This window comes from Nannospalax galili, unplaced genomic scaffold (assembly GCF_000622305.1).
Source record: "Nannospalax galili isolate Female #2095 unplaced genomic scaffold, S.galili_v1.0 scaffold786, whole genome shotgun sequence".
NCBI lineage: Eukaryota > Metazoa > Chordata > Mammalia > Rodentia > Spalacidae > Nannospalax > Nannospalax galili.
In genome coordinates, this window is record NW_008355774.1 from 2671911 (window position 1) to 2681570 (window position 9660).

Here is a 9660-nt window from a genome sequence, read left to right on the forward strand (position 1 = left end):
CGGAGGCTGACAGACTGAAGGAAGGTGGGGTAAAGAACCTGAATTAGTTACAGGAGTTTTCAATCAGGAAGACAGACAGATGGAGAGAGAGAGAGCTAGAGATAGCGCCCATTCCCACCTTACCAAGGGAGAACGTGCGCAGCAACTTAGGCATCAATTCTAATCTCTATGGCCTGGATATGCTGAGCTGAGCTGGCAGGGAGCTGATGGCCAAGGTTCAGTCCATGTGTTATTTGTCCATGTGTGAATATATTTTGAGAAAATCCAGGATGTATATCAAGATTTAAAAGTTCTACTATGAGGTCTATGTAGTGAAACTCAGGCCAGCCTTGGTTAAATAGACAGTCTCAAAACACTGTTCTTTCACTAATATGTTAATGATAAGCACTTTAATGAACAAGTCCCTGCAAGAATTCTAACATGAAGGGCTAAGAGATGTGTCAGTGGGTAAAGTGTCACACAAGTATGCCTCTCTTTTAGTCACTTTCTTGGGCTCAGATGTGGTTCCATGGGTTCAGTGCTTCAGGATCTAATTTAACAGCCCTGTTGTCTGAAAACTCCAAATTCTGAGGAAGAAGACAGTTATCTACAAATAGTCTTGGCTCTGGCTAGTGATTCAGATCACAGTGTAGAAAAGATGGTGCTCCTGAGAACCAGAGCTTTGGGTCTTCTGGAGGCTGTGACATCAGCACAGAGCCTCACAGAGGAACCCAGACTTAGTTCAGGCTTCTAGAACAGAGTCTGGGAAACCGGGTGCTCACAGACAATAGGAATTTCTTTCTCCTGGTTCTGGAGGCCAGAAACCTGAGATAGTGGTGTCGGCATGGATTCTGGGTTGCAGACTGCTGGCATCTTGTGTCTTCACATGGTAGAAAGAAGAGAGAGCTCTCGGGGTTTCATGTATGAACTTGTTGTGGAGAGCAACTTATGACCCAATGACCTTGACATCCAAACAAGATACACTTAGAATTTCTCCTCTCTCTCTCTCTCTCTCTCTCTCTCTCTCTCTCTCTCTCTCTCCACCCTGAGTTCTTTATTATCATCTTTATTACATCTATTTATTTTGGGGAGGCAAATGATAGTATACACACTATTCTGCATGGGTGGAGTTCCAACAACTTGTAGGAGTCAGTTTTCTTCTACTATGTGGGTTCCAATGATCAACTCTGGTTGTTAGGTTCAACAGCAGACACCTTTACATTGAGCCATCTTGCTATTCCCTGTTTTTAAAATCACGGGTTTATAATTGGTTCTGGTTGCTCATGCCTATAATGCCAGCACTCAGGAGGCTGAGGGTAGGGGTACTGAAAGTTTGAAGCTAACCTAGGCTACATAGTGAGTGCCAGGCCAGCCTGAGCTATATATAGTGTGAGTCTCTGTTTAAAAAAAAAAAGAATCAAATACAAAAAAATCAAAAGCAAAAATCAGGCATAGTGGGTGTCACAAGATTGTCATCATAGTAGTCACGTAGCAAGTGGGAACAGGATGAACAAGACTTCAAGGCCAGACTCAGCTACATAGAAAATTTGAGGCCAGCCTGGGATGAACAAGACCCTGCCTCAAAAAACAAACAACATTGAATTTCAGGAACCCCAACATTAATTTCATGACACTCAGTACAAAGTACTGAAATGAACTGTCATGGGAGATTTGTAACTATAGGAAACCACCATATCAGTAACAGAGCAGTGACTGTAACAACTATAACAACTATAGCAACTATAACAAGGCCTGCTCCCTTAGCATAGACCTCTACAAAGATGTTTGTCAGATCATCTGTGTGTATGGGGGGTGCAATTTATGTGCAAGTGCCTGTATGTGCAGGCATGTGGAAAAATGTGTTGTGTGCATGTGCAGAGGTCAGGGGTGGATAGATGTCAGGAATCTTCCTCCATGGATTTCTGTCTTCTTTTTGGGAATCTGAACTCAGGTCCACAACTTGCATGGCAGGTATTTTACAAACAGAGCCATCTCCCCAGCCCAGTCAGGTCATTCCCTCCTTTCTACTCAAAAGCTAAATGCATAAATGGAAACCCAGAAGCTGTGTTGTCACTGAGACAGGCCCCCTGAGCCAATTCAGTTCAAAGTGGACATGTCACTGTGGCAAGCAGATTCCCCACACCAGGAATCTGGAGCAACTTAATGGCTTCACATGAGCAATAGCACCTGGAGAAGATGAGTGCGTTACTTGATATTTTCTAGAAAGTTCTGACACATACATCAGTCACTGGGGCTGCCTCAGGTCATGTACTTCCTGTTCCCAGTACCAGGAAGGTGCTGTTGGGCTCATCTCCCTGATGAACAGCACTGTGGAGTGAGTTTAGGTGGGGCAGCCTCAGCTGTGTGCATCTGGCCCAGGGATGAGGCAAGTGGAGGTCAGGCTACTAGTCTGCCCACCTGAGGCTTGTTTCAATCAGAGCCTGATGGGCTGAGGGTGGAAATCCCCCCAAACGCTGCCCTCATTGGCCAGGCCTTTAAATTCACAGCAAGCTGGAGGAGAGAAAGGAGACTGAACATGGCTCAGCCAGGTGAGATGGAGATCCATTTGCCTGCAGAGCCCCTGGCAGAAATCTTCAGCTATCTGGACGGCTTCAGCTTGCTCCAGGCTGCCCAAGTGAACAAGGTAAAGATTCTCACTGTCCCCTGCTGTCTAATTGACCAGCTTCTTGCCTTGCACTCCCCACTTGTATGTTCCTGCCTGAGGCCCCCTCTGGCCTTTCACCCTCAGCTGTGGAGTCTCGGCTCCCCCAGCCTCACACCACACAGCCTTCCTTCAACCCTGCCTACATTTACCTTAGAGCTTTCCATCCAGTGCAGACACACTAGCGTCCCTGGGCTCCAGTGGCTTTTCTTGACCAATAAGCATCTCTGGGCCAGAATCACTTTTCTTGACCAAGGGGAACACCAATCTGCAGAGTAGCACAGTGATACATGAGGATACGGGTTAGCACCACACACTATGAGGGCATCAAATTCTGTGAAATGAGCGGAGTGTGGTAGTGCATGACTGTAATCAAAGCACTTTGGGGGTAGAAGCAAGAGGATCAGGACTTAAAGGTCAAACTCAATTACATGGCCAGGTTGAGGCTAGCCTGTGCTACATGAGACCCTATCTCAAAACCATAAAAATAAACCCCCAAAAATCTGTTAAATAAAACGACAAGCTGATAGATGCAAGTTGTGTTGCCCAAATTCTCCTCGAGGCTCCCATTTCAAGCCTTTGGAAACCAGCCCTCCTTTCTCTGAGCTCTCACAGGATGACAGCTTCCCTGCATCAGCAGGAATAGGTCTCTCAGGCGAGCTGGGGTTGTGCTTGATGAACCTGTGGGTCCAGCCCAGAACAAATGAGAGCAGGGAGAAGCCCGTTTTGAGTATTGCTTGCTGGCTTGACTCCTTTCTCTCCCACAGAGCTGGAATGTGGTCGCAGACAGGGAGAGCCTGTGGAGGTAAGGAAAGGGGCAGGGTGAGGAGGGAAGGGCAGGGCGGGCCATCTCATTGTGCACCTGCACCTGTGGTGTGGGGGATGCACCCGGGAAGGTCCTCGTGAGGAAAGCTTCTTGCCAACACTGGCTGAGAGTGAACTGATGAGGGGGTGAACTGACTGGGGTCAGCCTGATGGGACTGTGACTCTTCTTGCAGGAGGCTGTGTCTGAGGAAATGGTGCTTCGGTGACGTCACCCGGGAACACCTGTGCACACAGCTGTGGCAACAGCTGGGTGCGCAGACCTGGAAACAGTTCTTCCGCCGCCGAACAAGACAAGAACGCTGCATGGAGTGGGCTCGGCCGGAAGACTTCATCTACAGAGAAATACCTGGAAGCTTTGGTATGGAGCTGGGGCCCCTGGAGGAGATACCTGCACTGGTTCCTCTTTGTAGGTAGTCCTGTGTTTTCATTTTATGAAGGGAGGGGTAATTAAAATTTCAAGGGTCTGGTTGCTGTGGCAGCCATGGAACCAGTCTTGATTCTCCTCTGTGGTCTACTGGATGGAGGAGCCAGACATGTCACTTCACAGCATAAAATCAGGCCTGCTACTCCCTTATCTGAAGGTTTTCCACCACCTCCTAGAATAAAAACATGGGGAAGTTTTTTTTTGGTCTTTTCAAGACAGGGTCTCCCTGTAGCCTCAGCTGGCCTGGAACTCACTATGTAGACTAGGCTGGCCTCTGCCTCCTTAGTGCTGGGATTAAAGGCATGTGCCACCACACCCAGCACATGGGGAAATTTTTTGTGGAAATTCCCAAGTACCATAGGCTCCACAATTCATTTTATCCAAACCTCTTTTAATGCTTGGGACAGTTTTCTAAAAGTTATAGACATGATCATCATTGTTATTAGTTTGTAGTGAGTGCCTACGTAGAGGCGCAAGCATGCTATAGCATGCATATGAGGGTCAGGAGACAACGTTGTAGAATTGGTTTCTCCTGATAAAGAGATTCTTATATCCTTTTGACATTTTTTTAAAGGCAGTGTATTGTGGGGCTGGAGAGATGGCTCAGGGGTTAAGAGCACTGACTGCTCTTGCAGAGGACCCAGGTTCGATTCCCAGCAGCCACATGGCAGCTACAAACCAACCTTAATTCCAGTTCCAGGGGAATCCAAAGCCCTCTTCTGACCTCGGTGGCATTGTACGGCATGGGTGCACTCACTTACATGCAGGCAATACACATAAAATAGAAAAATAATAAATATTTTTGAGAAGACAGGTTATTGTGTATCCCCAGAGCCTTTAACTCTCTATGTAGTATATTTAAGGGGTGTTAGGAATTAAATCTAGGGCCTTATGCTAGGCAAGCATTCTACCAACTGAGCTTTATCCCCAACTCTCTACATCCATTGTATAGCTATAGAAACAGATTAAAGGGGAAAAACAGTATCTGACCACATGGCCAAACTGTAGCTTGCTTGGCTGACTCTTTCTCCATCTATCCTGTCCACAGTGTCACCCAGAGTCTTTTTTGAGGGGACATGAAAGCTAAAACATCTTTTTATTTGGTTTGAATTATTCCTGAACTCTCTAGTGGCCAAGAATTGTTGGGGTTTCTTTACAGGAGACTTTAGAATTATAAAGTATCTCTCAGGAAGTAGCCTCACCATGGATGGACAAGGGAAGTCGATCCTCTGCACAGTGTCTGACGAGGGCACGCTTTCTACTTGGGATGTGCAAGAGGTGAGTACCGGAAATTCTAGGAACCTCTGTCCATCCTGTGAGACATGAAACAGCAGTGAGACGGAAAGGATGCTTGGGATCAGTAAAAGAAGCAAAGTTTCAAAACAGGTGAAACTGTCATTTGTGACTTTTCCATTTAGATCATAGACATGCAATAAACTTCTTTCAATATAGTTATTCAAAAGTAATTGTATAAATCCCAGGGATTTACTGTAATACTTTCATAAAGATATCCAGTTCTGTCCATTTTCTGCAAATGGCCTGCTTTCATTCTTAATGGCTGAATCACATTCCCCCATTGTGGATACACCATGTTTTCCTTATTCATTCAGCTGTTGATACCATACATTAGCTATTGTATATAAAGCCTGAATAAACATGAACATTCACCTAATTATTAAATATTGACCTCATTTCCTTAGCAAATATACCCAGGAAGTGGAGCTGGATATAAAATCGTTCTATTTTAGTTTTTTTGAGGCAGCTCCATAGTGATTTCCATAGTGACTATACCTGTTTATATTCCCTCTAAAATGTATAAGAGTCCCACACCACATCCTCAACCATATTTGGTTTAGTTTTTTGCTTTTTTAATTATAGACATTCTAGCCAAAGTGAGGTAGCATTTAATTGTCACATTGTTTTGAATTCCCTGATAGCTAATAATTTGAGCATGCTTTCACATATTAATTGACCATTAATATTTCTTATTTTTAGAAATATTCATTGAGGTCATTTGCCCTTTTTATATTTTTATTTAAATTTTATGAGTATCTTGCCTGTATGCATGTGAGTACACCCGAGTGTGCAATGCCCACAGAGGCCAGAAGAGTGTGTCAGATCCCCTAGGTCTAGAGTTATGGATGGTTGTTAGTTGGTATGTGGGTTCTGGGAACCAAACCCGGGTTCTCTGCAAGAGCAGTTAGTGCTCTTAACCACTGAACCATCTTCCCAGCCCCCATTTGTCCATTACTTGGTTTTTGTTTTGTTTCATTTTTGGGCGTTTTTTGTTTGTTTGTTTTCTTAATATTTTATTATTTTTATGTGTGTATTACCTGCACGTAGGTAAGTGCACCCATGTCATGCAGTGCCTGCGGAGGACAGAAGAGGCTGTTGGATCCCCTGGAACTGGAGTGACAGACAGTTGTTAGCTGCCATGTGGGTGCTGGGATTCAAACCCAGGTCTTCTACAAGAACAGCCAGTGTTCTTAACTGCTGAGACACCACTGAGCCATCTCTCTAGCCCTTTGTTTGTTTGGGTTTTTTTTGCTTTGTTTTTTTGGTTTGTTTTTTTTGTTTTTTTGGTCTTTTTTAAGATAGGGTCTTCCTGTAGCCCCAGCCGGCCTGAAACTCACTATGTAGACCAGGTTAGCTTCAAACTCACAAAGATCTGCCTGCTTCTGCCTCCCAAGTGCTGGGATTAAAGGCATGTGCCACAATACCCAGCTATAATATTTTGGTTTTTTTGAGACAGGCTCTCATGCCTCCCTGGCTGAGACTACACTTGATTTATAGCTGAGGGTGATCTTGAATTCCTGATCCTGCCCCCTCCACATCCCTAACACTTGGATAACAGTTGTTTTCTGAGTTCTTTTTATATTCTAGAATTAACCCTCAGTCAGGTAAAGAGTCAGCAAATATTCCTCCCATTTTATAAGTTCATCTCTCAGTTCTGTTCCTTGTTTCCCCTGCTATGCAGAACCTTTCAGTGTGATAGAATCCCCACTTGCCAGTTTTTGTTTTGCTTCTGTGCCTCTGGAGTCCTACCTGGAAAATCACTCCTGAGTCAGTGTCCTGCAGTGTTTCCCTTCCCCTACGTTTCCTCTATCCTTTCAGAGCCTCAGATCTTGCATTAAGGTCTATGATCTTTTTTACTTGATTTTTGTGTTGAGTGCGGAATTAAGAGTGAAGTTTCAGTCTTCCACACCTCGATATTCAGTTTTCCCAGTTCCATTTGTTAAGGAGGCTGCCCTTTCTGCAGTTTTTAACACTTTGTCAAGAATTATATAACTATAAATGCCTCGAGTTAATTCTGGATTTCCTATTACAACACAATGGAGCATGTTTCTGGTTTTATGCCAATGAAAACAGGAGGTATGACTTAAATCAGGTGTGATGCCTCCAGCTCTGCCCTTTTCACTCAACATTGCTTTGATTAAGAAGGGTCTTTTGTGTTTCTGAGGTATGATAATATTCCTGGACACGAACAAACCTATTTCAAGATAGGTAATTGATGACAGACCAAAGTAAGGACACCACCAAAGTCTACCTTGGCAAACAAATGAGTTTTTAATTAGGGTTACTTATAGGAATATGCATGAGGGGTTACTTACAGAAGCAGGGATGGCTCAAAAGCAGCTGAAGCACCTAAAGCCCATCCCACACAGGTGCCAACTCATGAAAGCTGGAAACTAGAGCTCCATGAGCAATTTGCAGGCAGCTCAAGAGTAGGAGGGCATTTCTTCCAGGCAGCTCTACTGGTCTGTTTTCCAGGCAGCTTGGCTGATCTCACAGTGTCTCTCAGCAGGACTTTCTGCTTATACATGCTTCAGAGAGGGATGTTGCCTACTGCATCTGGTCAGTTTCAGGGACTTCCTGAGGTTTCTGAGTTGTTTATTTCCTGAGTTTTAGGAGGCTTCTCTTGAGAACTCCATGAGTCTTAACACATCCCTGCAGGATGACATTTTCTCTTTAGAACATCCTGAAGTCTTAAATCTTCTTTCAAGATGGAATACTTTTTTTTCTTTTTTTGAGACCAGGTCTCCCTGTAGCCCCAGCTGTCCTGGAACTCACTATGTAGACCAGGCTGGCCTTGAACTCACAGAGATCCACCTGCCTCTGCCTCCCAAGTGCTGGGATTAAAGGCGCCACCACACCCGGCTAGGAATACTTTTTAACTTCAAGGAAATTACTACACAACAGTTTCCTTATGAATTTTAGGATTGCTTTTCTAGTTCCATGAAGAATGTCATTGGTATCTTGCTTGGGGTTGGAGTGAATCTGTAGACTTCTGGTAGTGTGAACTTTTGAACAATATAATAATGTTTTCAATCCATGCACATCTTCCAGTGATTTCTTCAGTTTCTTCAGTGTTTTCTCATTTTCATTTCAAAGTGGGGGGGCACATATGTGGTGTATGTGTATAGTGCATGCATGTGAGTGTACAGATTCTCATGGTCTAGATATAGAGAGGCCAGAGCACAAAGTAGGGTGTCTTCCTCTGCTGCTTCTGCCTTAGTGCTTTCAGACAGGGTCTCTCATTCAACTAAAAGCTTGCCTTTTCTGCTAAGCTGCCTGGCAACAAGTCCTTAAGATCTCCCTGTCTGTTGCCCTGGTGTTCTATTTAGAGGCTCATAGAGCTATGCCCTGCTTTTTTTTCTTTTTTTTGTCTTTTTTTTTGTGTGTCTTTTTGAGACAGGGTCTCCCTGTAGCCCCAGCTGTCTTGGAACTCACTATGTAGACCAGGCTGGCCTTGAACTCACAGAGATCCACCTGCCTCTGCCCTGCTTTTTATGTCGATGTTAAGAATTCAAACTCAGGTCTTCAGAGTTGCAGAGCCAGCACTTTTCCCACTAAGCCATACCCCATTGTAAAGGTCTTTCTCTTTAAACAACTCAAGTCCTAGAGTTTTTGTTGGAAGATTTTTTTGTGAGGAGGGTGTCTTGCTCTTATTAATTTTTAATGTATTTGATTATATTCACCCCATAACCCTTTTGTATGACTCCTCATTCTGGCTGATCCCCTTCCTCTACCCACCAGTCTCCCTTCCCCTGTTATGTCTTTTTCATATGTGGCTTTTAGCTTATATTACTTATACATAATTTGCTTAATTATATATCATATATAATTCATGTATGTCTTATCATTCACCCCTGCTAGCCTCCCTTGTCCCATTCCAATGCCATTTGTCTTTTTCTCCCTTTTTCACCTTTTGGTGGGGGGGCAAGGATTTCATTAGTGTTGTTTACAAGAGTGTAGGTTGGATTTTATTTAGAGGAGCACATGTGCCTTACCAATGGCTATGCCATTGTATTACAGGGTGTGGACAGGCAAGTCCTTTTTTCTGAGGGAGGGAGGGAGGGAGGGAGAGGGAGAGGGAGAGGGAGAAACTGACTCACTGTATAGTCCTGTCTCACTATATTGATCAGGTTGCCCTCGAACTCAGAGATCTGCCTCCTGAGTGCTTGGATTAAAGGCTTGTGCCACCACACCCAGTCACAGGCCCACTTGTGAGGCAATCCTGTACAGATTATCTCAACTGTTGTAAGTTCAACAGTGATAGCCATGTCTTGCCTAGGTGACAGTGTTCCACACCACCCCACTCTCACTGGCTCTTTCATTCTTTCCACCTCTTCTTCCTCAATGCTCCTGAGCCTTGAAGGAAGGGATGGTACAGATGTCCCACTTCCTTCTGTCATTCCACATTCTTTATGCTCTGTGTTTTGCCTGTTATAAAGCTCTGCAGTCTTTGGTGACCACTGCGGGGAAAAAA

General features: G+C 44.4%; 1 protein-coding gene across 1 annotated transcript in view; it reads left to right on the forward strand.

The window, feature by feature from the left end:
- The first annotated feature begins 2533 nt into the window (after positions 1-2533).
- The window catches only part of LOC115067688 (F-box/WD repeat-containing protein 12-like), a 33586-nt gene continuing 26459 nt past the window's right edge, over positions 2534-9660 (forward strand). The window contains exons 1-4 of the mRNA XM_029556131.1: positions 2534-2623; positions 3409-3446; positions 3640-3872; positions 5020-5168. Coding sequence (XP_029411991.1) covers positions 2534-2623; positions 3409-3446; positions 3640-3872; positions 5020-5168 — 510 coding nt within the window. The remainder of the gene's footprint in view (positions 2624-3408; positions 3447-3639; positions 3873-5019; positions 5169-9660) is intronic.